This window comes from Sceloporus occidentalis, unplaced genomic scaffold (genome assembly GCF_023333645.1).
Source record: "Sceloporus occidentalis isolate IW3139 unplaced genomic scaffold, rSceOcc1.0.p SCAF_10, whole genome shotgun sequence".
Lineage (NCBI taxonomy): Eukaryota > Metazoa > Chordata > Lepidosauria > Squamata > Phrynosomatidae > Sceloporus > Sceloporus occidentalis.
In genome coordinates this window covers 25,330,973-25,357,415 of record NW_028316990.1, presented here as the reverse complement: position 1 = coordinate 25,357,415, position 26,443 = coordinate 25,330,973, and the positions used below count along the sequence as shown (strand labels likewise).

The 26,443-nt window shown below is 41.9% G+C and overlaps 1 protein-coding gene across 9 annotated transcripts in view; it reads right to left on the bottom strand.

Moving 5' to 3' along the window:
- RBFOX1 (RNA binding fox-1 homolog 1) overlaps nucleotides 1-26,443 on the bottom strand; it is a 1,300,148-nt gene that overhangs the window by 433,227 nt on the left and 840,478 nt on the right. For all 9 annotated transcript variants that reach the window (XR_016282484.1, XM_089540301.1, XM_089540299.1 and 6 more), the window contains exon 6: nucleotides 21,360-21,401. Coding sequence is in view for 8 of the 9 variants with exons in the window: in XM_089540301.1 (XP_089396427.1) it covers nucleotides 21,360-21,401 (42 nt within the window). In the remaining variant the exon portion in view is untranslated. The remainder of the gene's footprint in view (nucleotides 1-21,359; nucleotides 21,402-26,443) is intronic.

Here is a 26,443-nt window from a genome sequence, read left to right as displayed (position 1 = left end):
TCAGCATTTATTGTCAGGTCAAGTTCAAGTTGAGTAACTGAAATGACTTGAGTCTCAGTTAATTGACTCAAGTCTACATCACTGCCACACATCCCCAGTCCATTTATGTTGGACCAGTAGCAAACTGGATTTGGGGACACTACCCACTTCTGGCATATGTCTGATGTAGCTCCTTGGAACTCGTCCTTAATCACATCCATCAAAATAGGAGGCAATTCCCCCCCCCCCCCCCAAGTCCAGTTTGCTACTGATCCAACATAAATGGACTGGAGATGTATGGCAGTGATGTCGACTTGAGTCAATTGACTGAGACTCAAGTCATTTCATTTACTCAACTTGAACTTGATTCGACAATAAAGGCTGATGAGTTGACTTGACTCAACAAAACTTGAGATTAGTATATTTTAGCAACCAACTTGAAGGTCTAACTTCATCCAGAAACAGCCAATAGGCTTGAGGTGGGGTTTGAGATCAACTCAGAAGCCTGTTCCTGCTGCATATTGGAGTATCCACGAGTCATAGCAAAATCCATAATTTTGGCCACAAAACTTGCCCTTGATGTATACATGAGGTGTCCTTATAGTCGAGTATGTACGGTATACATACATACATACATACATAGACATACACTTGTCCCTCCATATTTGCTAGGGTTAGGGGCACAAGACCCCCATGAATATGTAAAAAACACAAATAACAAAATGTTTTTACCTGGGAGGACACCTCTCTAGGGATCTATAGGTCCTCCATTGCAACTCTGTGGTCAACGTCCGATAGACACTGACCATAGAAGTGTGCTGGACGAGCTACAAAGGCCTAGTAGAGTGTTCTCTCTAGGAATCTCTAGGTCCTTCAGTGCAACCTTTAGTTAAAGTTGACCAAAGAGTTGCACTGGAGGACCTAGAGATTCCTAGAGAGAACATATTAATGAAATCTGTGAATAATCAAAGTTGCAAATATCAAAGCTGCAAATACGGAGGGATGAGTCTCTCTCTCTCTCTCTCTTTCTCTCTCTCTCTCTCTCTCTCTCTGTGTCTATATATATATATATATATATATATATATATATATATATATGACAGCTCCCCAGCCCCACCACACAAAGCGATTACATGTTTGCATTGCTAAGGCAAGGGAGAAAAAAAGCAATATAGACCTAAAAGAGCCAACTCAATTTTCCCAGGGGCTCGGCTCTCACAATAATATTAATATTATTCACTAGCAGAGACATAATTGTATTAAACACCGAAGGTAGTGTCAGCATGGACCCTTTCATATCAGGCTGGCTCCATGGACTTCCAAATTTACTTCCACAACCCCAGAGAACTTTGGCACATTGAAAGAATTTAACTCCCGCAGAGAGAGAGAGAGAGAGAGAGACTCAGCCATTTATTGAGGAAGGCTCTGCGATTCTTAATACGACGACTGTGCCAAAAAAACCCGATTCTAATAATTAGATTCTCACAATTTGCGGTGCATGCCTCTCCCTCTCTGTATGTATACATACCTGCCTCTTTCTGCGATGGTGGGCCCAACTGTATCAGAGGATAATGAAATGGCTTAATGCTCAGCATGCCTTCACCTAATCTGCTTTTGAAACTCTATTTAAGAAAATACTAGGGTGTGTTTTTTCCTTTTCCTTTTTAATGCACAAAGCCAAATTAATATCACAAACAGGGCTGAGAACCCAGGTTGGAAGGTAAGGAAGTGAAGATTGTAAATATATATATATATATATATATATATATATATATATATATATGAGATAGCAACCCTCTTCACATTGATAAATGTTGCTAATAAAAAGAAGACGAACCCTGACCCGCCGTAAAATGCTGCTCAAGAAAAGAGAAGAAAATAGAAATTGAAAGACTTGGCTTTCGAAGGTCAAAGATTAATTACCAAGAAAGGAGGTCGGCAAATTTTTCCAGACCCAAGAGGGCAAACCATCAAAAGCAGCTTAGTATCGTGCCTTGGATTTGAACAAACAGGAGGGTTAGGAAAGGCCGAGAAAAGAGGGGGGGGGGGAGTTGATAAATATATGAATTATCGCCTCTGCTCTGCAGATTACGAAAGGCCGAGCTGCTACCTGTATTTAAACTTTTCCCAAAGTTTCTCAGCCGCTGGTGTGTTTTCTGCAGCCGAGAAAAGCATCTCACACGTGCTTCGCTCACAGACCTAATGATATTAAGTGGAAGTGTCTTTGATAACATCTATCCATCTGCAACCAAGTTCAGAATTAATTAAATCTGTCTATTATTTTCTGCAAAGGTGGGCAGACAGGGGCCAGGAAGCTCCCTTTGGATGCAATTTTGCAAACGTGAAATTCCAAGAATCTGTTAAAGCAACAAAGAAGCATGCCTAGCCAAAATCTTCCTTGGATGGAACAACAAAGTCCTGGAGTGTGGTTGGGTTTCTTTCCCTTTCCCCCCTTTCTTTTTTTATCTTCCCCCTTTTAACCAAAAGAAGGTAGTATATAAAACATTGTGTATCTCAGTTCTGGAAGGGCACAAAGTGACGGAAACCAAAGGGATCAAGGGTGGACTGTGCAAAAAGGGGGCAGTCAGAAATAATCAGGGTTTCTGATTGGCAAAGCTCCTGAAAAGCAAGGCTTGGGTCAAAGAAGAAGGAATGAGTCCTGCAAAGGCTGGTGCATGATGCCTTTTTGTACATCTGTGGCGAGTTAGGACAATTTATCCCAGGGTCGACCGAAATGGGAAAGCATCAGAAAAAAGAATAAAACAAAAAAGGCTGGTTGTGGTGGAGAGAGGGACCAACTCTGCCAGTCTGCAAAGAAACACAGGATGAAATAAAAAGAACGAGGAAAAAAATAAACCTGGTCCTTCTACTACATATAGATTGAGCTGTTTAGTTCTTATACATCAATGAAACAGTATTTTCCTGGAAATGAATGTATATATACTCCCCCCTTTAAACACACACACTTTCCTTTGGATTGTGCACAAAATGCTTCAAGATATTCTCTGGACTGCATCAAAAGGATTGTGCTTTGCACACACATGCACTGACACAAAAGCACACGATTTATCACACTAATGAGTCCCTGTCTCTGACCACATCCATTTGCAACTTCATCCTTAGCCGAACAGACCTCAATCCAAAGGCATGTGCGGTGTGTGATGGTGTGTGTGTGTGTGTGTGTGTGTGTGTGTGTACAACAAAACAATACCCAACATAACACAATAGTGTGCCGGCATTATGTGCACGGCTCATTTGTGGCTGATGTTCACCTGAAACAAGCTAAGACAATTGCGACCACCGGCACCCCATTTCCAACAGTGCAATTCAGAAGTTGCACAATCTTTCATAAAGCATGCACATTTTTTTTTTGCATTGCCAGAAATAAGGCAGATTCTGTTACAGTTGCCAGATATTGCCAAGCATTTTACAAGACCCCAAGATGCTGGTGTCCAAACACACACGCATACATGCACAGAAACACACACAGAGAGGAAAGAAAGGCAGAGAGCATTGCAAAAAACCACAGTGTCACATTTAAGAAACCAGCTCCTTTCACCGGTGCGGATAGGAAACTCCCTTTGAATCGAGCGAGTTAACTATCCTGCAGCACATCCACAGCATTTGCACACATGAGGACAGATACAGCATGAGAAACACTGCCCGACCCTTTCCCAAACGGATCAACCCCCCCCCCCCCCAAGTCAAATGCATTAATAACAGTAAAACAAGACCCCGAATAAATGAATACGAATAGCCTCGGCAAATAAAGAGATTGACACGGAGAGAAGAACGGCACCTACCCACAAATACATCATCATCTTGAAAGGGGGAAAAATTCGGGGAATCTCTGCCAGCAAACAGAAGTCTCCTTTACTTCACTAAGTATGTCAGGAAGAAGAGAAGAAGAAAGGGGGGAAAAAGGGAGGGAGGAAGGAAGGAAGGAAGAAATAAAGAACTGGAGCCAGTGGGTAGTTGAACCAAAAAAATTAAATTAAATTAAAAAATAAAATCTTGCCTTTTTTGGTCAAGTCCTTACAGTTTTCTTCTTTTTCGTATACAAGATTGTTTGTCTGGTTTGTTTGTTTGTTTGTTTATGAGAACAGCACTCAGTCACGTTCAGTAGGTGTTTTTTCCCCCCGCGTTGCTTCGAGGTGGGGTTTTTCTCCCACCCCTTTGTCGTCCTCTTCTGTATTTTTATTTTATTGTATTTTAATATATAGATATAGAGATATATTGTTTCCTCTCCCCCTCTTTCTTTCTTTCTTTCTTTCTTTCTTTCTTTCTTCCTTCCTAAATCTGCCTCTCCTCTCTCTCTCTCTCTCGACTGTCAAGCTTGCTTAGGTCACAGTTCTTGGTGAGTCGGTTTTAATGAGCGGATCCGCAGATTTCAAAAAGGAAAAGGAAAAAAAAGGCAGCCAAGAACAGTTCTGGAATCAAGGCACACGCGCCAAGAGAGAGAACGAGGGAATGAATGAATGAAGGAGGGAGAGGGAGAAATAATAATTAAATAATTCGGGAAGGCGCCACGTCTTGAGAGCTGGCATGGGCTTGTCGGAAGGTAGCAATGAAGGCAAGAAAAGATCTCTTAAAACCCCTCGAAGCACAGAAAATGGAGAGAAAAAAATAATAAGTATAGCAAACCAGGGGATCCGGATGGCATTCAAGCCATTACCTTTCACGGGCAGGGGATCTGTTTTGTGATCTGTTTCTAAAAAACAGTCATGATAATATTGATCTCACATTTCGGTCCCCCCTCCACCCTCCTTGGCTTTTTAAAACACAAAGCGGAGGATCCCATGGAAGAGAAAAAAGGATGCTGTGCTCTCTCCTTCCCCTCTTTATCTCTTTAAATGTACTTCAGATAAAAGCAGTATCCAGTCAGGTCAAGGCCTTCCCAATCTTATTACTCCGAAGCGAGAGTGTTCAACACATTTTTCTACAGCCATCTACTGACTTCATGGTGCTATTGCCACGGCTGCTCAAGCCCTGCTGAGGGACAGAACCGGCTCTGTGTGGAATAGGGAAATGCATTCATTTCTTAATCTTTAAATATGCATTGGACCCTTGGTATCTGCTGGAGTTTGGATACCAGAATCTGTGGATGCTCAAGTCCCATTGAATACAAAGACACAGTGAAATGGTGAGCCTTATGCGAAATGGCAAAATCAAAGCTTGCTTTTGGAATGTATGTTATCTTTTAGTATTTTTAAGCAGTGGACGGTTGAATCCGCCAAGTGTATTTGAGAAGGTGGTTGGGAGAGTCATGGCATACTGGAGGAGTATTTTAAAATGATGATGACAATAATAATAATAATAATAATAATAATAATAATAGTTTTTTGTGGGTTTTTCGGGCTATGTGGCCTTGTTCTAGAAGAGTTCATTCCCGACATTTCACCAGCATCTGAAGATGCCAAAGCCACAGATGATGGCGAAATGTGAGTAATAAACACTTCTAGAACATGGCCACATCGCCCAAAAAACCCACAAAAAACTATGGATGCCATCCATGAAAGACTTCGACATCATCATCATCAGCTTTTAAAAAATGCCCAAATGTTCGGTGTTTCAAAATAGGATGTTTAACACATTAAGTGCATTAAACTTGTAAGGTTTTAACACAAACCAATGAAAAGGGACAGAAGATTTTATTGGCTCCGGGTTTAAACCTGAAAACCGGAGTGTTTTGGGTGGTCCCTCAAAACCATAACTCATTTACGGTCTGTTTCAAAATGCTTTCTTTCCAAGGAGAAAGGACAACTATGGACTTATTTCATCCAGAAAGATACACACCATTTGTCTAAATAAATTCTTACCAAATGTTTTAGAAGGAGAGGGCAAAAGCATGACTGCAGCATAAACTCTCATCACGTTGTTGGTTGTTATTGTGTGCCTTAAGTCATTTCCAACCTATGGTGACCCTAAGGCCAATCTATCACAGGGTTTTTGTGGCAAGAGTTGTTCAGAAATGGTTTGCCATTGCCTTCCCTGAGGCTGAGAGAGTGTGACTTGCTCTGTCTCCCACCCAGGACCTTATCAGATGGGGAAAATCAGGGGTTTAAACAGTGATTATCCCACGCAAAACGTGATATTGCAATTAAGATTTTCACATGACGTCGCAATGACTCATTCACGAGGAAATCCTGAAAATGATTTGTCACTGTTTATTGCCTGATTAATAGCAATGTGTGTGAAAATCATATTTGTGACATCACGCTTTGCACAGGATAATCACTGTTGAAACCCCTGATTTTCTCCGTGGGATAAGGTCCCCAGTAGGTTTCCACGGCTGAGCCAGGAACTGAGCCCTGGTTGCCAGAGTTATAGTCCAAGACTCAAACTACCATGCCATGGTGGCTATTCTAGTCATCACATACCCCCCAATATTTCACAGATAAGAACTAGGACATGGGTAGCCAAGCAACATCAGCGTGTGATCAAAAGGGAAGTTATTTATGAGAAAGAACAGACAAGAGAGGCTGCAGCAGTTTGCTTTTCATAAACTCATAGAGTTGAAGGAGACCCCAAGGACCATCCAATCCAACCCCATTCTGCCATGCAGGAAATTCAAATGAAAGCATCTCTGACAGATGGACATCCAGCCTCTGTTTAAAGACCTCCAAAGAGGGAGGCTCCACCACTCTCCAAGGAAGTGTCTTCCACTGACAGACATCTCTTGCTGCCAGGAAGTTCCTCCTAATGTTGAGGTGGAATCTCTTTTCCTCTAGTTTGAATTTATTGCTCCATGTCCTATTCTCTGGAGCAGCAGAAAACAAGCTTGCTCCATCCTCAATATAACATCCCTTCAAATACTTAAACAGGGCTATCATATCACCTCGTAACCATCCCTTCTCCAGGCTGGACATAACCAGCTCCCTTTATGGTTTCCAGACCCTTTTCCCTGAGCTGACTGGGAAGGGCAAGGTTTGCATGCCCTCCTCCCATCTCCGCTTGCTGAGCTTATCGGGTGCAAACAACTTTTGCACTTCGAACTCAGTTTGCAGCAATTGAAGTCAGCTGAGAACGAAGGTGGGAAGTGGGGGGAGAAAAAAATGGGATGTATTAAAAGCAGCTGAGGAAGTGGAGTTGAAGATTTAACTGGGACTGCCCCTTGCAGAGACATTGCGGTATACTGAACATTTTAACTAATACTGTTGGAAGAGGTGAAAATGTGCGCTCACCCTACAACAACGTTGGGAATCTGCTGGCAATATTTCTGTTGTATCAAGCACCATCACACCTGAGCATGTCTACGCAGAGACACTGTTACACACTGATAAGATCTCTTCCCAACCTAATATCTCTTATTATTGCAACTCTGCAATGACTTACTAGCACCAAGTTAAAATCAAAGAGGCTTGCTTGTCATTTGGGCAATAGATACGAGAGGAAAACAAATGATGATAATCATTGTCCTGCAGTAAGTTTATCACATTTAACTATTCAATATATGCAAGCGACAGCAAGCAGAATGGCAGAGTATGCATAACATAACCATTTAGCACTTTTGTACTTTAATGTGGCATGCCTTTTGGAGAGGCATACTCCACCTTCTCTCTCTCAGATTGCATCTATACTGCAGAATTAACACACTTTCATACCACTTTAAACTGTCATGGCCCCATCCTATGGAATCCTGGGACTTGTAGTTTGTTGTGGCACCAGAGCTCTCTGACATTAAAGGCTAAATAGCTCACAAAATTACACATCTCCAAATGGCACTGCATTGAGCCACGGCAGTTAAAGCGGTGTCAAACTGGATTAATTCTGCAGCGTAGATCACACACCTTCATACCAGGAGCAATGAAACCTCATGAATGTCTTCACCCAAAAACACATGTCATTTAAACAAAATAAAGATGTCCCCAAGGCTGACATGTCTCCAAGTTTGACCAAAAGGGAAAAAAGCAAGGAAACACAGTTTATCAGAGACAGGTGCCAAACCTCACAACAGCAACCAGGCTTCCACCTGCCATAGAAACATATGTGAAATGGATGCTCCAGAAAACTATTGTCATTCAAAGTTCACTCTAGAAGCTGAGATTTATGATGGATGGATCCTTCTGAAGTGGAGCCACATCATTTTGAAGTTTCCCATCGTTCTGCTTTCTGTTTCTCAATATTGTGCACACAAACGCGCATATGTTTTAACTAATGAGGGCAATGCACATGAGCAACAGTTTCAACTGAAAATGATAGGGTTTTATATATATATATATATATATATATATATGAAAATAGATGTATAGGGTTGGGGGAAAACAGCTTCCTAGACTAATGTGGGATGAAAAGAAAAGTGAGGAAATGAGAAAAAAATCATCACAAAACAAGACTGACAGATTTGCACATCCCTAGCCAGGAATAGCTGTAACTATTGCATTTGGACGGCACAAATAAGCTAAAATTTCATTCAGTCTCTCTTTCTCCCCCCCCCCCCTTTTCATAAACAGAAAGGAGCTGAAGAAGAAGAAACAGAGGAGGAGGAGCAGAACTCTCCATATCAAACGAACAAAAGCTGGAAAGATTTATCCAACTCTAGCCAGAGTATGAAAAACAGCCAAAGCCACCCCCAAAAAAGAGGGCGGATTAAAAGAGTCATATAGAAACACTCAAGATTGTTTTGTTTTGCTTATTTATTTATTTAAAGATATTTCGAACAAATGCATTCTTTGAAGCATCAGTCCCCTTGCACAGTTCCTCATCCTTTCCATGCCCAAATCCATGGAGGGAAAGGACTGCTGGTTACTAGTGGGGAAAGGAAGGCAATTCAGATCACAAAGTACAATTGGATTCAACTTGGTGGAGTGGAGAAATGAGGGGCACGATCAAACCATGATCTGATGTCAAATTGATCCATCGATTCGGATCGCACACCGACTTATCTGTAAGTGGGAATGAGGCCTAAGAGAACTACCTCCACCTGGAAAGGGATGTAAAAACAGGGATGGAGGGAATATTTGCAATTATTCATTCCCAGGTCAAAAAAATGGGTTTCCAGAAAAACTGGAGGCCACAGTGAGAAGAGTAATCTGATCTGCACTGCAGAAATAATGCATTTTGGCACTGCTTTAGCTCAATGCTATGGCTCCAATGCGATGGAATTCTGGTATACATGACACTGCTTTCACTGCCATGGCTCCATACTATGAAATTCTGAAATACATAGCTCTGTGAGCTATTTATCCTTCTCTGTCAGAGCACTCTGCTGCCACACTAAACTACAAATCCCACAATCCCATAGCACTGATCTAGGGCAGTTAAAGCGGTGCCAAATTGAATTATGTCTGCAGGGCAGATCAGACCTAAGAGGCTAGAAATAATTTTTGTGCAATTTTCTCATGGCACTGAATGTACGAAAGTGTGGTTGAAGAATTATTATGCAGAGGAAATAATGTGTGGGACGTGTGTGTGCAAAACACACACAAAAAAGCCCTGTTTCCGGTGCAGAAAATAGGTTTTCATGCAAGAAACTGTGTTTTCTTCTTATAGAGTATTTTCTGTGTGCACCCCGGCCGCATTTTTATCTACAGAATAATTGCTCCTTATGTTCCAAACAGGGGAGAATACAGTTCGGTTTGGATTTTGTCCTGCAGTGGGGAGAAAAGGCTTGCAATTGTTCATTTTTATACATGAAGATGAAATAGTCAAGGGCTTACATGCCTAGTGAAGAGCGCTGGCAACATTTCCCATTCTCGGTCTGTCTCAAAACATCGAGACAACCTGCCAAGAAATTGCCAGCCTCTGCAAAAAGAAAAACCCTGTTGGAGCTCTTGCCTGGAACACACAAAGAAGACAAGGAGCATTTATTTTATCAGGTTTGCCATAATATGGGCAGAAAGCCTCTCCACAAAAACTACTGTATCCCCCCATCGTGAAGCAAAGCACTGACTGTAAGCACAGACAAAGTGGGATGATGGATGGAAACAAGATGAAAACTGCCCATCCAGCGTTCCTAGAGTTTCAGATAAGACACAGCAAGGTAGCTGCAGGTACTGTTTGGTGCAAAAATGGGACCCGCAAAAACTCCTTTTGCAAATGCAAAAAATTCAGCAGCAAAAATTACTCTTGCAAGTGCACATGCAAATGCAAAAATAAAGTCTTTTTGAAAGCAGCTGAGTTTCAACCAGACCAAAAGAGATCTTAGCTTACCCTGTTTTGAACAATAACGAGTTAGATCCCCCGTCTCCCCTTCTTTCAATTAAATTTGGGGCTCCCCTGGAAGACTATATGGAAGTTTTGAATAGTCCTATTCCAAGGCTGCTTCATCTGCATTACATCCAAATTGTTGCCAGTTCTTTAATAGTTAAATTGGCCGTTTTGCCTCTTCTAAGGCCAATTGGAGGTAGGGAAATGGATCAATCTGTCAAAACAAAAATGTGTGCACATTTCTATGTGCATTTCCCCCCATTTCTTCAGCAAATTTTGCTTTGTATATACTATGCTTTGGAGAGTCTCTTTCTAATCATCATCATCATCATCAGCAGCAGCAGCAGCAGCAGCAGCATCGATTCCAATTCAGAGGTATAGCTGGGGTGGCAGTGTGCAAAGTCTAAATTCTTCAAACACATAATACATTCCTCTATAGAAATGGTTAGACAGTTTTGTTTGGTGCAGAACATCCCTATTCTGTTCAAGGCCGTGGCAGTAGAGTAGAGCATGTGGTGCCATAGTGCATGGTTGCGCATTGGTGTATGGGTGTGTATTAAGCATACAGAATGCACATGTCACAATTTGCTAAGGAGCTGGTGCTGCACAACTGCCCCATCGCTCTGTCCATATTTGTCTTCTCTGTGTAGGATCTTTGTCCATGTCCATGTCCTCATGATTGAAGGACAGGTATCAAGACGACCTCCACAAATGATGAAGCTGTGATACACTGACATGAAGGACTGGATAAAAGAGCTACTACTGCCTGTCATTGTGCGATAGTACTCTTACCTGTTCCATACTCTTGGTGGATTATATACAATGTCTGTAACGCAGCTACCACCCAACAGGGAAAAAGCATAAGGCCCTTTGAAATCAGCCTTGAGAGGCCAACCTGCTCACTTTTAATAACGATGCTTCAGCTCAATGTGTTTGCCGCACCGGGTATTAGATTACTGTATATTAACTTAGATAATAACACATTTTCAAACATTGCATTAGAAGGAATTAGATTCCAGTTGTTAAAACCGAAAATAAATTTTCCAAGAGCGCCTTGGCGAATCTGATTTCTGTGCGCCTCAGGAGTGTGCGCGAGGCTCCAGAAGTTTTCGAAGAGCGGTTAAAGATGTTATTAATACGATAAAAGAATGTGCACAGTTAGAGCACATAAATCATTTCCACATCAAAATTTCCCTCTTCTTGGAGCAGAGAGACTCCATAGACAGCGTATAAAACCTCTCTGAACTGTGCCCCAGGGCTCCGTCAACTAATTATTTCTGTATTTGAAATTCTGTTCATTATGAAATTGATTACTCCAATCAATTCTTTTTTTTCCATCTTATTCCCAGAAACATGTCAAATGGCATTCTCAGTTGATAACACCCATTTCCAGAAAAAAGTGGGTAAGGAGCTCAGTCCTTTCCTTCTGTCATCATGAAACATGGTTTTAGATGGAGAAATGTCCAAATACTCGTGCTGTATATACTCATGTATAAGTCTAGAAATTTCGGTCAAATAATTGACCCCAAAAACCTGAATCAACTTATCCATGGCTCAATGTAAGTACTGTATCTTAACTCTAATTTAAAAGGAGGAATCATCCCCTGGTGAAAGGCAAGAGTATAATCTGTCCTGGAAACAGTGAACCCCCTCTATTTTCTCATTCATCCAGCCTTTAGTATTCACACAAATAGTTATATCTGCTGGAATTTGGTAAGTCCTTTGGCATTGTTTTCCTTTGCTTCATCCTTTGCACCCTTAGTTAGATGCCCCTAAGTTTTACCCTCGACTTATCCATGGGTCATATCAAAACCCATAATTTTGCTCCCAAAAATTACCCCCGTCTTATAGATGAAGTCGACTTATAGTCGAGTATATATGGTCTAATAACTAGATCTAATAACTGAAGCACACTGTCTTTTTGCTTGCACTGTGCCATTTCATGGTAGAACTGTACCACTGCATGTTTCCATGATTATCCGGGTTGAATACTAATAACTATCTCCTGCACAAGGAACATTAACCATCTAATATATGCAGATGACATAATATTACTAGCAGAAACCAAAAAAGACCTGGAATTATTACTGATGAAATTCAAGGAGGAAAGCGCTAAGGTAGGCTTAATGCTAAACATTAAGGATACAAAAATAATGACTATGGAAGGGGCACAAGAATTCAGCCTAGATAAAGAGAAAAATTAAATACTGTTTATACTCATGTATAAGTCTAGAAATTTAGGTAAAAAAATTGACCCCAAAAAAATCTGAGTCAACTTTTCCATGGGTCAATGTAGGTACTGTATTTTAACTCTCATTTTTTAAAAAGGGAACCATCCCCTGGTCAAAGAAACAAGTGGAATTTGTTCTGGAAGCACTGACCCTTGATTTATACATGAGGTCGACTTATAGTCGAGTATATGCGGTAGTCCAAGTTCCCATACTTTGGTTCAAATACTGATCAGAATGGAGACGGCAGTCGTTCAGAAGCTCCTTCAGAGAGGTTTGCCATTGCCTTCTTCTAAGGCTCAGAGAGTGTGACTTGCTCAGACAATGGGTTTCACCGCTGAGCCAGGATTCGAACCCTGGCCTGCAAAGTTGTAGTCCAATGCTCAAACCAGTACTTCAGTAGGGACTACCAAAAGGAGTCAGGTCATGGTTAAACACTAGAGAGGGAAACAAAGCATGCAGAGTACCTCCGTTTTGTTTTGTTTCCAAAGAGGGAACTGCAGAAAAGAAGAGCATTAAAAAAAAAGCTAGAGCATTGACTGCCCTTTTCTTTGCAGATTTCCCCACTGGGTCGCCTTGAAAAGATTCATTTAGTTGCTTTTGTGTCCATTTGAATACGGGGCCATTGTAGGATCTGGCGCAGAGGTCAGGCCTGAAATACTGCAAATGGCTTCATTTATTTTGAACGGGTGTCTGTTGCTCCCTTTGAAGACACGTCCAGCCAAGTCCAAAAGAGCACTTGAAGCAGAATTGATGTTTCCCAAGCTTTGAAACAGCCATCGAACCCCATTGCTGCTCACTGGCTCATGAACAGCCTGGGCATCTCATGTCAGCTCCGTTTTTGTCTGTGTTAATCGATTCAAACCTATATAATTACTTTCCAGTTTTACCTTCTTTTTGCAGTGCTTGGGAAGCGGAGGGAAAATGGAGGAAGGATTCTGGACTCAGAAAACTGGGAGATGCAAGGAGAAGAGTTCATTCATTCATTCATTCATTCATTCATTCATTTATTATTTAGTTATTGCTCCTAATTCCCACCTTCTTCACTAAATGGGATCCAAGGTGGCATTTATGATTAACTGTGTTTTCAACCCAGTGAGACTTGTACAAATGGAAAAGATGTTTGTCCTGAACAGAGATTATTTTTGTGCCGAAATTATGGCCAATAAATGAACAAATAAATAAATAAACCCTGCTCAATCATAACTAAAATAATGTCCTGAACATTCCTGGTTGTTCCTAAGAAGAGCAGACTGGTTAAATTGATTGCTAAATTGTGAATCAACGCATGGATAAATCCAGATTATTCAATGGGTCTACTCTAAGAGAGCCATGAATGAGGTGATGGTTTGAGTGTTGGACTGGGGCTCTGGAGACCATGTTTCAAAGCCCCCTTTTGGCCATGGAAAACGAGTGGGTAGCCTTGGGCAAGTCACACTATCTCATCTTCAGAGGAAGGCAAAGGCAAACCTCCTCTGAACAAAACTTGCAAAGTAAATCCCATGATAGGGTTGTCTTATGGTTGTCATAAGTTGAAAATGACGTAAAAACACACACAATAACAACAACTCTTGGGGTAAAATTCAGAGACAAAGCCATGTTAACCTGCAATTTGTTGTTGCTGTGTACTTTAAAGTCTCTTCTCAGTAACGACGTTTGCTTGGGAAGATTTGTTCAGAAGTTTGCCATTGCCATCCTCTGAGGCTGAGAGCATGTGACTTGCCCAAGGTCAACCAGTGGATTGCATGACCAAGTGTGGAATCAAACTGTGATTTCAAGAGCCATAGTCCCACACCCAAACTACTATGCCAGCCTGCATTATCTGTATGCAAAAGGATCTTGTAGCACCTTGGAGACTAACGGAGCAAAAGACGTTGCAACATAAGCGTTTGTAGACTTGGTGTACTCCGTCAGATGCAAGCAGACCAAGTCTACAAAAGCTTATGCTAAAACATTTTTTGCTCTGTTAGTCTCGACTGTGTGACAAGATCCCTTAAACAACTCTAGTTGGCACCAACGCTAGGACGCAGTGTAGTTTGCGTGAATGTGTATATTAACAGCACAGCTCCATGAACACACTCAATAGCCTTCAGAGGTTGAATGTCAGCTAGGAATGAAACGTGGGAAATGAGGTTCATCTCAACCCCCTTCTGGCTTACTCCATGGCTAGCACAACACAATGCCCACCCAGAGTCTCTGGATTACGACTCCTCAAAACTAACTATTGCCTATGCTGGGTAAATCTGAAGAGACCTATAGTCTAAACCATCTCTGGTGTGTGTAGGTGGGCAAGTGTGTGAACGTATAGTAGCTCAGAGGAGAACATGACTGACTTGTTGGCACCCTAAAATGACAACATTGCTGCAAGAAGAAGAGGAGAGACAGTACTGTAGAAATTTGCTCATTGTGGGTCCGCTGTGTGCGGAGGCACACATGTATTCCTGTCCACTGCAATCTGAATCCCATAGATTGCGCATGTATCATTTGTAGACACACTTTCTCTTCTTCATGTTGAAACCGCTGCCTATGATTGTTCTAACCAAAGAAGATTGTTTTTACCCTGGCAAAAATGTTAGGATTTATTTGCAGGGGTCTGGAGGGGAATGCTCAAACATCTCCAGCAAATTTGTCTGGAGTTTCAAGCCAAGCACGGTATGCGCAGAAGTCCCATTCATTCCATCAAGTCCTCACAAAGAACATGCCGCCAATACTCTTCAGTGGGACATCATTAGTGTCTCCATCGAAAGGCAGGGCCGTTCTCCGGCTTTGGCTTGTTTTCTTGACCTAACAAGTATTTTGTTTTTATCTGTTGTTTCCCACGGAGAAACCCGAGTTTCTAAAGCCTGAGCTGTCTTTCAATCACATGCCAGGGGAGCTCTCCTAACCCAGTGAATGAGAGTAAAGATGTTAAGGATGATGCACAGGGACCTGGGGAGTTTTCATTGCCAACTCCTTGAGGTTGTTATTTCCACACCTTTTGTTTTTAATGGGCTTGCCTGATGCCAATTCGCGCTTAGCAAACTGGTTGGCTGCCATGCGCTGTGCTGAAGATGTATCCACAAAGTAACTTGAGAGCAACAAACTTTTCTTCCCCTCCACTGCATTCCTCCATCTTGACAATACAGCAGATGCAAGAAGGAAAGGTTGAATGATGAAGCCTTCCTTCATTCTTTTCTTGTACTTCCTAGGAATATGGACGTCTATAAAATCCCAACAATAGGCAGGCTCCCTTGCCTTACAAATGCAAGCCCGGCTGGCATCCATTGTTGTGTGTGTGTATATTTACAAGACAACAATGGTCCTTTTTGATGGGGTCAACATGGTCCATGGTTCGGATCCATTTGTGGGGCCTCCAACCGCTCCAGACTCCCTCGACCTTCTTTCTTGTGAAGCCATGAAAGGGTAAAATTCAAAAAGATCCACACACAGTATACTCTCCATACAGTATTTTTCACTGCCAAAGAGTTATTTTTAAGTGCTCACTTTCAATTTGGGAGAAAAAGGTGTGGGTATGTCCCACAAAGACTTGATTTGTGTTTGTGTTTTGGGGAGGAAGGGATTTCTATAGTTCTGCACCTCCAGTCTAAACAACGAGGAAAGTGGGTACCGGAATTAGTTTGTCTAAATCTTTCCATTCAGTTCTACGCAAAGGGATGCAACTGTGAACCAGTTATGGGGTTATCAACAGCAGCTATTGCAAGATCGCAGCTTTGGCGGTGTATTCGTGAATACGGGACAAGGAAAGCCAAATATGTAGACTACCAATGGATAATCAAACAAAGAAATACTAAAAAACATTAATATGAGCTGCTCTGTATTTCCTCCCACTGCAAGCAGATCACCCATGTTTTCTGTGGGTTTTTCAGGCTATGTGGCCATGTTCAAGAAGAGTTTATTCCTGACATTTCGCCAAAATTGTGGCTGGCATCTTCAGAGAATGCTGGCATGGAAGAGAGGTGTGTGTGTGTGTAGCAGGAAGGTTAGTGAACAGAGTAGATGTGTTTTTCTGGTCCAGAGTTTTTCCTTACTGCTATATATATACCCAACTCACAGCCATTATAGCCCTATGGTTCCACATTTACTACCACAGTTGCAGCCTAAATCTTAGGATTTGTAGTTTAGGAAGGGGTACGGAGCTGCTTTAGTGGCCATGCAAAACTGCAAATTCCTGAATGGACCTATGGTAGTTAAAGTGGTAGTTAAATCAAGTTTCCAATAGAGAACAATATACAGTACTTTTGCTTTCTGTAAAGACTGGCATGCATAGTTTGTATGCATTGTCCCACTGACTGTTCATATTGCTGTGGGCCATTTTTAAAATGTGTGCATTTGTTTTTGCTTCATTCGGGAATGAAGAGATTTCCAGTGGCTAGCTGCCCTTGAGCAAAAGGTGAGCTGAGGGCTCTTGTATTAAAATGTCAGTCCAATTGACTCCTTACTCTTCCAAAACTGACAAATGAACCCAAATGTGATCAGGTTTAATATGACGGTTCTGACCCTCTGAGCAAAACTGCCAATGCCTGCCTTTGTTTGCTATGCTAATGTTCAAGATTGCCAGTTCTGCTGCCATTTATTCACGGTGGCAGCTAAGAGGATGGATTGGCAAGGAAAATATTTTTAAAAGATTATTTTAGGAATGGTTATTTTATGTTAGGGAAGGTTGGGGGGGGAGGGAGATGAAATTAGCATATGCGTGCCAAGATATTGCTGAGTAAATCCTCCTTGCTTTAAATATAACTGCAAGCCTGTGTTACCGGAAGAAGGGAACCAAAAAAAATAAAAATAAAAAAATAAAAATCAAGGGATAAAGGGAGAGTTGAAACTGAGAGGCATTTCCCTTCATCATCTTTTTCTCAGCACAGATGAGAAAGTGCTAATCCTGCAGTTTTAAAGCCCAGAATGTGGCAGCGTTCCTATCGTTCTGCTTGGTGGCTCTCCAAATTCATGTTGACGCCTGTCTCCAGCGTGGCATTGAAGGACTTTTGCTCCAACACACATGCACACATTGGTGTGAAATGCACTCCCCAGAAAACTCCTCAGCCTCACCCTAAATTCTGGAATCATTGCGGTGGTTGTAAAATTTACTTCCCCCCCAGCCCTTGCCCACAAACCGGGGCTCAAGGCCCTTTACGAATTAAAACACAATGCATGCAGAAGATCCCCTGCGGATATGAAACAAAGCAACCAGCACCATTTCAAAACATTTTAAACCCTACAGCTATAAATGATGGCTAGAATCCTCTGTCACAGTCTATGGTATGTGAATTTATGTGTACATCAATTTATGTAGACATACTTAAAAGCCTGCCAGTGAATTGCAAAGACGCATAGCAGGACACCAACAAGTGTGTCCTCATGTTTATCAGACTCTACAACATGCACATCACAAGTCCCTTGCCAGTGTCCTAATGCACAATGGATCCAATGGACCCTGGAGACATTGGTCCAAAACACACTGCAGAAATAACCCAGTCTGAGTCCGCTTTAACTGCCCTGGCTCAATGCTAGGGGATTCTGGGAACTGTAGTTTTGTGAGACACGTAGCCTTCTCTGTCAGAGCTCTGGTGCCAATTCCCTAGCACTGAGTCAAGGCAGTTAAAGTCTCAGATTGGATTATTTCTGCAGTGTGTTTTGGACCAATGTCAACAGTGTCAATAGACAGGTGTTAACCTTGCCTTTTTTAGGTAGGTATATATGGAAACAGTAGTATTGGCTAGAGCAGAGTGCCATATCTCCCAGCTCAAGCTCAATTCCATTTTGCATGCTGCTGCAAGACTATACTGAAAGTCTTTGTATCCCCAGCCTCTGCCATCCTCCCGATGTCAAGGGTGCCCAAAATAAAACCTGCCAGCTAGAAAGAGGACGAGGAAGAAAAAATATGGGCTGGATGGGCATTAAAAATATTTGGTAAGAATGAGCATCTTTGTGCCAGTCTTTGTTCATTGAAGTCTGCCTCCGTATGGGATGCTTTGTATTTTATCGATTGAACCAAGAATGTGAAAGCTGTAATAAAACCAAGACTTCTGGTTAAAAAGTCTCAGCCATGGCAAGCAGAAAAGAGGCTCCTGGAGCTGTCACTGTGCTTTTTATAGCTTTATGAATTACAGCTTATTTCTACCTAAGGCTGTGATCCTAAGCTGCTTCACAACCTTAAATAAGCGGGTATGATTCATGTTTCAAAGCTTCCTTTCTTTCCCCCCTCAGTCACAATACGAAATGAAATAGAACAGGGCTTTTTCTCCCCAACGCCCCCCTCGACTCCACACACACAATATGAGACAAGCTCTGTGTTTTAGAGGGATTTTCCATAGGCTGAAGAATGAGGTTTTCAACTCCATTGCATGGGACTCTCCGTAAAACCAGAAGGCAAGGGAAGACAACAACATGACATCCCAGGTGAGAGATACAGCAATTGCAACCCATCTCAGGATGTGTGAGGGGAAATAAAGAAGATCTAGGGATCGGCTGGATCAGAACAGAATTTCATGCACAAAGGAAAATGGTCGGAAGAAATCTCTGGGCACAGATGAAAGGGAAAGACTTAGCAAGAGGAAGAAAATCCCCCAAGAGTGTTAACAACGGGCGTGAAAGAAAAAAAAAATCCTGCAGTTGGTGAAATTTGGGTCAAGAGAGTAAATACAACACAACTTTCTGTGAAGGATTCCCCCACAAGCTGTATGAGAGTTCGCACTTTCATCATGAGACTCAGGACCTAAACAGATGGGCTAGATACCACAAAACAACCTTGTGGCAGCCTGCCCATGCTTTCCAATTGGGTCAGTCTCTTGGCTGGTGGGGTCTCTTGAAGGTAACAACAACAGAAATCCAGAGTGTCCCAATGTGCATAGGTTTCTACTGATGGATGTCAACACTCTCAAAATGGTGTCCCAATGCATAGTGGGACTGATGTGCCTTGGCCTTGGTGTTCACCAGTCCTGTTATCCATAGGTCCCTACATAATAACTCATCCCTCCATATTTGCAGCTTTGATATTTGCGGATTTGATTAGTCACAGATTTCATTAAGATGTTCTCTATAGGAATCTCTAGGTCTTCCAGTGCAACTCTATGGTCAACTTTAACTAAAAGTTGCACTGAAAGACCTAGAGATTCCTAGAGAGAATACTACTCTACTAGGCCTTTGTAGCTCCTCCAGCGCAGTTCTATGGTCAGTGTCTGTTGGAGGCTGACCACAGAGTTGCACTGGAGGACCTAAAGATTCCTAGAAAGCCATCCTCTCAGGTAAAAATATGGTGTTTCTGTTATTTGCGGTTTTCCCATATTCACGGGGGTCTTGTGCCTCTAACCCTAGTGAATATGGAGGGACAACAACGTTTTACTGGATATGGACATTATAGACCTGTCCAGTTCTGATTCCCAATGACGTAAGTCCACTTGAGAAGATGTAAGTTCCCCACAGGAGATTCCGGCCATTGTGTTTTAATTTGGAAATCACCACGAATCCCAGTTTTAAGAAAAAGAGAGGTATAAATAGAGATCGTGGCCACCATGGTCATCACCACTATCACCACCATTGCTCAACGAGAAGGAATAAAGCCCCTTTGATGGAAATATCATTGAAAACCCAATGTTCCCAAGTTCCATTAAATATTATTCTTATTATCACACAATTGTTAAAGTTCATTAGCCAACCTAAGAGCATAACTGCATGTTGAAGGCACAGCACATAACCAAAGAAGCATGCAAACCAATGTTATTTCTAAGAAAAACAATGACATGAACACATATATGAGGAGGAAAAAAGGAAAGACTATAGAAAGGGTGTCCAATCCATTCATTTCTCTTTCCCCGCATTTGAACAAATTCATGTTCTTCCCATCCCATTGTTAGAGAAATATATGGATTTTCAGTAGATCCTTAAGACTGTACTCAAGAAAATCCTCACTCATCAGAACAGAGGAGCTGAATAGATGCAGATGTTCCAGCCATGGTGAGGACAACATGGCATCTGTCTACTACATGACTGTGAAGGATGTGGAACTTGAGAAGAAAACAAAACAAAACAAAACAGCTGACAAACCAAATTCAGAACCATGGACAGGGGACACTGATAATGTCGTCGTTGTTGTCATTTGCTGTCAAGTCATCTTCAACTTATGGCAACCTTATGAATTTACAGACCACCAAGAGCTCCAAGCCATCAACAGTCCTGCCAAATTCTTCCAGTCTTAGCTCAGCAGCTTCTTTATTGAGTCAATCTGTCCACTACATCGTCTTCCTCTTTTTCTATTCCCTTCCATTTTACTGAGCATTGACGCCAGACTTTTGAAAGCTAATGCTCCACACCCTCAACTTGGATGGATGACTCTTCCAGTATTGTTTGCTCCCACGTTATTATTATTTCCCCCAAAAAACCTCAAAAGTTCTTTCTATCCCATTAGAGGAATAAACTTTGGCAAAGTTGGGTAATTTCCGACCAAAAGGTGAGCGCTGAAATGAAACGTTCATCCATCCCTATACTTTCCTGGTTTCCTCCGCTGAAATTTTTCAGCGAAATGGGGCGAGCATTGCACCTCTCAACCGATAATGGAAAGGAACTTCTGAACTCTCCTGTCAACCACACAGAATTACAAGCTGCCTTTCATTGTAAGATCCTCTATTTCAAAAAGAAAAATAACTGCTCAGTAAGACACCTGATTCACAACACAAAGAAACCAGTGCCTCCTTGAACCCACCATTCATTCAAGGGGCCACATTTTCATCACAACACATATGTTTCGTTTCCATACATGCCATAACAATCTACTCAATGTTCTCACTGTTTGGTATAAAGAAAAACAACACTACCATGCCTACAATAAGTGCAACCAGTGGCCTCTGATCAATGCCATGGATGTTACACAACTGGGAATACACACATCCTACCCTCAACTAAACAAAACAAACACCACAATTCATTCGACGTGAATCATTTTGTAACACCACAAGGGAACAAAAACCTTACAAGTTGACAAAGAGGAATGGTGTATATCATTACACTTACCCTTAGCTGCCCCCTTTCACAATTCATCTGTTGTCTTGAGATCTAGAAGGAAACATTTAAAAGAGGAGTTTAAATGACATTTTCAGGTTAAGGTTTCCAACCAATGCTGACAAGCTGCCTGCTACTTCTATGAGGATAGCAAGAAGTCAAGCAACGGCAAAGTCGTGGCGGAAATACGATGTTGAGATGGAAAATGTAGATCTTCTTGAGGAACCCAGAATATGGGTTTTCTGAGCGCAGAAGTAATGGGGAGACCCCAGACTCTCAGACAATTGATTCACTCCACTTAAAGGCATCATAGGGTTTTCTTAGGGGAGGAAGACTCAGAGGTGGTTTTGCTCGTTCCTTCCTCTGCAGTGCAGAATAAATTCGAAACAATTCAAAACACCTTTAAACCTACCTGTTGTCCTGACCCAATGAAAGTTTCATAGGCCTGGTCCAGATGGGCCAAATGTGCCATGCTGGCAGTGTAGTAGGGTTAAGGGACCGTGCAGCAATTGCACAGTCCCTAACCCTAGTACGGCGTGGCGCCGTAACAATGGTAGCGCCCCATGTATACGGGCACTGCCATTGTGACGTGATGGACACATAGTGTCCACACGTCACACCACACCAGTTACGCCACGAGTGCGCCATTGGCAGTGAGAAATCAGGCGTAACTGGCATGGCACAAAAAGATCCCGCTTTTCGTAGGTTCTTTTTTCTCCACAGGGAAGCCGTGCGGTTTGGTGGCTGTGGCTTCCCTGCGGGGGGAAAAAGGCTGCGGCAGGCCTCCCTTTTTGGGAGGTCTGTACCAGGCCATAGTCTGTTCCTTTAACAGCATCTTTTCTCATGATGATCACAGGGCAAATGTAACTGAAAAACAAGGGGAAACAACCCAGGTGCTTCCAGTGAGTCATAAAGCTAAGTTAGGGCTTGGGAAAGTGTAGCTACAGGCTTAATTTAGAACCCCAACATTTGTTTTGCAAGCCCTAAAGTCCCACGGACATGGAGCCAGGGTAGTATTGTGGTTTGAGTGTTGGATTAGAACTCAGGGTTCAAATGAATGGAAACCAATTGGCTAACTTTGGGAAAGCCACACTCTCACAACCATAGATGAAGAGAGTATGTAATCTCCTCTGAATAAATCTTGCTAATATAACCCCAAGGTCATCAGAAGCTGGAGCTGACCTGACACCGCAAATGGTTGAAGCCGAACCTGACATCTTCAGGATTCACTTTGCTTCATGGCATGACCATTTACTGTTGCTTTTTTGCAATCTAAAACACACTGCAGAAATCACCCAGTTTGAGACCGCTTTAACTGCTCTGGCTCAATGCTAAGAAATTCTGGGAACTGTAGTTTTATGAGATGTTTGGCCCTCTTTGTCAGACAGATTTGGTGCTACAATAAACTACAGTTTCCAGGATTCCCTAACACTGCACCAGGTCATTTAAAATGGTCTCAGATGGGATTATTTCTGCAATGTATGTCGGACTTGCATCTCTTTGGTTGCAGAAACAATCCAGTTTGACACTGGTTAAGCGCCATGGCTCCATTTTATGGAATCCTGGGATTTGTAATAATAATAATAATAATAATAATAATAATAATAATAATTTATTAATCTCCTTTAAGATCAAGGCGGCTTGCAGTTTGTTGTGGCACCGGAGCTCTCGGACGGAGAAGGACAAATAGCTCACAAAGCTATGTATCTCACAATTTCATATGGCAGTTAAAGCAGTGTCACAATGCATTATATCTGCAGTGTAAATGCAGCCTTTATCAGCCTCTTTGCTGCAGAGAAAACAGAAGAAAGATAGATATATGTGTATGTGTGTTTGTGTGTGTTTTAAAGCTCTCCAACCCTACTTTTAATCAAGGCTGCTTGGAAAACTAATATTGACATTGCATAATTACTAAATAATTGCATAAATATCAGATTGAGATATAGGGGGATGTTTTCTACCTTTAAAAATATTAACATAACTTCATTTAAAATCCGTGATTTAATTAGATTTCTTTTTAAAGAAAAAGGAAAATAAAATGGTTAATAAAGCCACCAAATAGCGGCAATCTTTCTAAGTACAGGCTACTTTAAATGCAATTTTTTCCAAGCTACCCTTCAAACGAAACCAAGCCCAGGGTTGGGAATAGAAATGCAGGGATGCATCTAAAGCATTTACAAAGAAGAGGCAGACAAGTGAGACATCGCAGTCCAAGGGAGATGGGAGGAGATCAAAAATGTTCCAGTTCAAATGGAAGGGTGTGCGGGGTGAAGAGGAGAGGGGAAATTATGGATTACCTGTCACCGCAGTAGAGTTCCCACTGACCAACTTGTCCATACAGTAAACAATAATATCTGGCTTCAAAAAGATGTACATACACAAAAAGATGACCTGGCCCCCAGAAAGGTGTTTTAATCTATCGGAGCTCTCTGGGTAACAAACGCTCAAGGTTATCAGTCAAGAACAGAGGTTTTGCCGGCTGATTTCTAGTCCTACACATTTATTTATGGATTACACTATAGAGACCTAAAGGGTTCCTTCAAGCTTCTCAGCAGCTTCTCAATCAGTTGGCCCATCAGGGGGAAAAAACGTGTTTACCTAAAAGTCAGTGTTGTTGTTTTTGTTGTTGTTGTTGTGGTTGTTGTTGTTGTGTGCCTACATTCTATTCATGACTTATGGGGACCCTAAGGTGAGCCTATCATGGAATTTTCTTGGCAAGGGTGAGGTTGAAGGCTTTCACAGCCAGCATCCATAGTTTTTTTTTTTTTTTGGGGGGGGGGGTTCGGGCTCTGTGGCCACGTTCTCCAAGAGTTTCTTCCCGACGTTTCACCATCTGTGGCTGGCATTTTCAGAGAATGCTGGCATGGAAGAGAGTTGGGTATATATATATATATGTGTGTGTGTGTGTGTGTGTGTGTGTGTGTATACACACACACACACACACACACACACACACACAGCAGGAAGGAAAAACTCTGAAGATGCCAGGCACAAATGCTGGCGAAACGTCAGTAATAAACTCTTCCAGAACATGGCCACAGAGCCCAAAAAACCCTCAAAAAACCTATTTCTTGGCAAGATTCTTTCACAGGAGGGTTGACATTGCCTTCTTCTGAGGCTGAGAGAGTATGATTTGCCCCAGTCAACAACAACAACAACAACAACAACCTATAGGGCCTCCTAAATGAAGCATGCATCCAAACTTTCCCAACTCCTAACTTACCTTTTGAGTCATGTCTTGTTCTACTCACTGGAAACACTTTTTTTACTCTGTTTTAATGTTGTTATGTCTGGTTTTGGCGTGGAACAGATTCATCCAGACTGCCTGCACCAGAAACAGGGTTTGGACCATGTGTTGTCCAAATAGGACAATGCCAGAATGGAGTGTGTATGGAATGGGACTTTTGCCTTGTGCCGACAAGGCCCAAGTTGCATATGCCTATAGATTCCAACCAGGAATGTTTTTTGGAGGGTGTTTCAGGCAGCTCTTGAAGCTTGAAATCCTTTCCAATGAAGATGAGAGAGTATGAAGCTGGGGGCATCTCCATGCAAAACTTGCACTGTGCTGTGGACATCTGCATTGTTGGCATCCTTATTTTTTTTATTTGAATGATAATAAAAGTGGAGCATTAAGAAAATGTGTTTCATATTTATTATTTATAAACCGTAGCCCAGAAATAAACTTTGGTCATTTTTGCACGACACTTGATTGGCGAGAACATCGAGGCGCTCTTACCAAACACTCAACCCACCAGCAAGTCTCTCTCTTTCTCTCTCTCCTTCTTTCATTTGCTAAATGTGCGAGCTTAAAAGAGACCTTTGCAACCTCCCAGCACTTAGTGGAAAATATAAATAATGTATTTGTAATATGTAAATCCGCCTAGATAAACCAATGGAACTGAAAGCCATAACATATTTAATTTATGGCCGAGAGGACTTGAGGGATGAACTCTGAGTGGGCCCAGCAAATCTTGGAGTACTTTCACTTCTTAACCTTAAGTGATCCTTGTTGTGTCTAGATGGAACCAAATACGCCGAACCGCTCTTGCAATCTCTCGTCTCCTTCATCTCATCACATGTCAGCCTCGATTGTATATCCGAGGGTCAGCGCCTCCCTGTCTCTCACACCGGGGAGAACTTGGAAAAATGCTCATCATTTAAGGGTGAGGTCAAGGGTTTATTTGCTGGGAGAATCCTTGAAGGACTTCATCAACCAGCTTTTAAAAGAATGACGGCTACCTTCCAAGGATTTCTTTCTTTCTTTTACAACTCCTGGGTTGCCGTGTTTCGGCTTGTTCAAATACGATGCATTAGAAATGGAAGATGGCCTTGCAGAGCGCATCTTTGTACTTGATTGCCGCCAGGAGAATGGATGCAAAGGCTTGCCAAAAGCCTATCCATCCCACTGCTAAGCAATGTATCAGAGAAGAAAAAAATGAGAAAGGGAGCCATTGCATCTCATCCCCAGCAAGTGAAGGATCTAGCATAGAGAACCAAACATGCCACAATTGGCTGAGATCCTACAGCATAGCAAACATATCTGTCGGTGGAGTTAATGTTGCACAACCCCTATACCGATCCACGTATATGGATCAATGGTTAATGCACATGGGTGGCATCCCATTGGACTTCTGCAATGTGCTAAGGCAGTGCAGAGAGGAAATACACACTCATACAACATACTTTAAAGCACTGTCACATGTATAATGCTCCCACATGCACAACTCTGCTTCTGCCACCATCAGATAGATATGACTTTCCCAAAAAGATCATTCCACAGTGATCTTTCTAAGATTTCTAAGTGCACGTCTCTAAACTACTAATCTCAGGATCCCACAGCAGGCAGTCCTAGCAATGAAAGTGGAAAAATTGCACTATAATAGTATAGTGTAATATTGTCCTTGGAATGTAATGATGGAGTTTGTGCAATTCACTGACTAGATGCTTATGTTTCCATCCTTTAGTGTCTCGGGTTGCTTTGAGAATGATATCCAGGTTTTCTTTTTTTTAGTGAAAATGGGTCACTTAAATTTGAGCTTTGAAACATAATATAGTCATTGCTGAGTCTAAAGCCTAAGAACCACATCCTGCAAGAA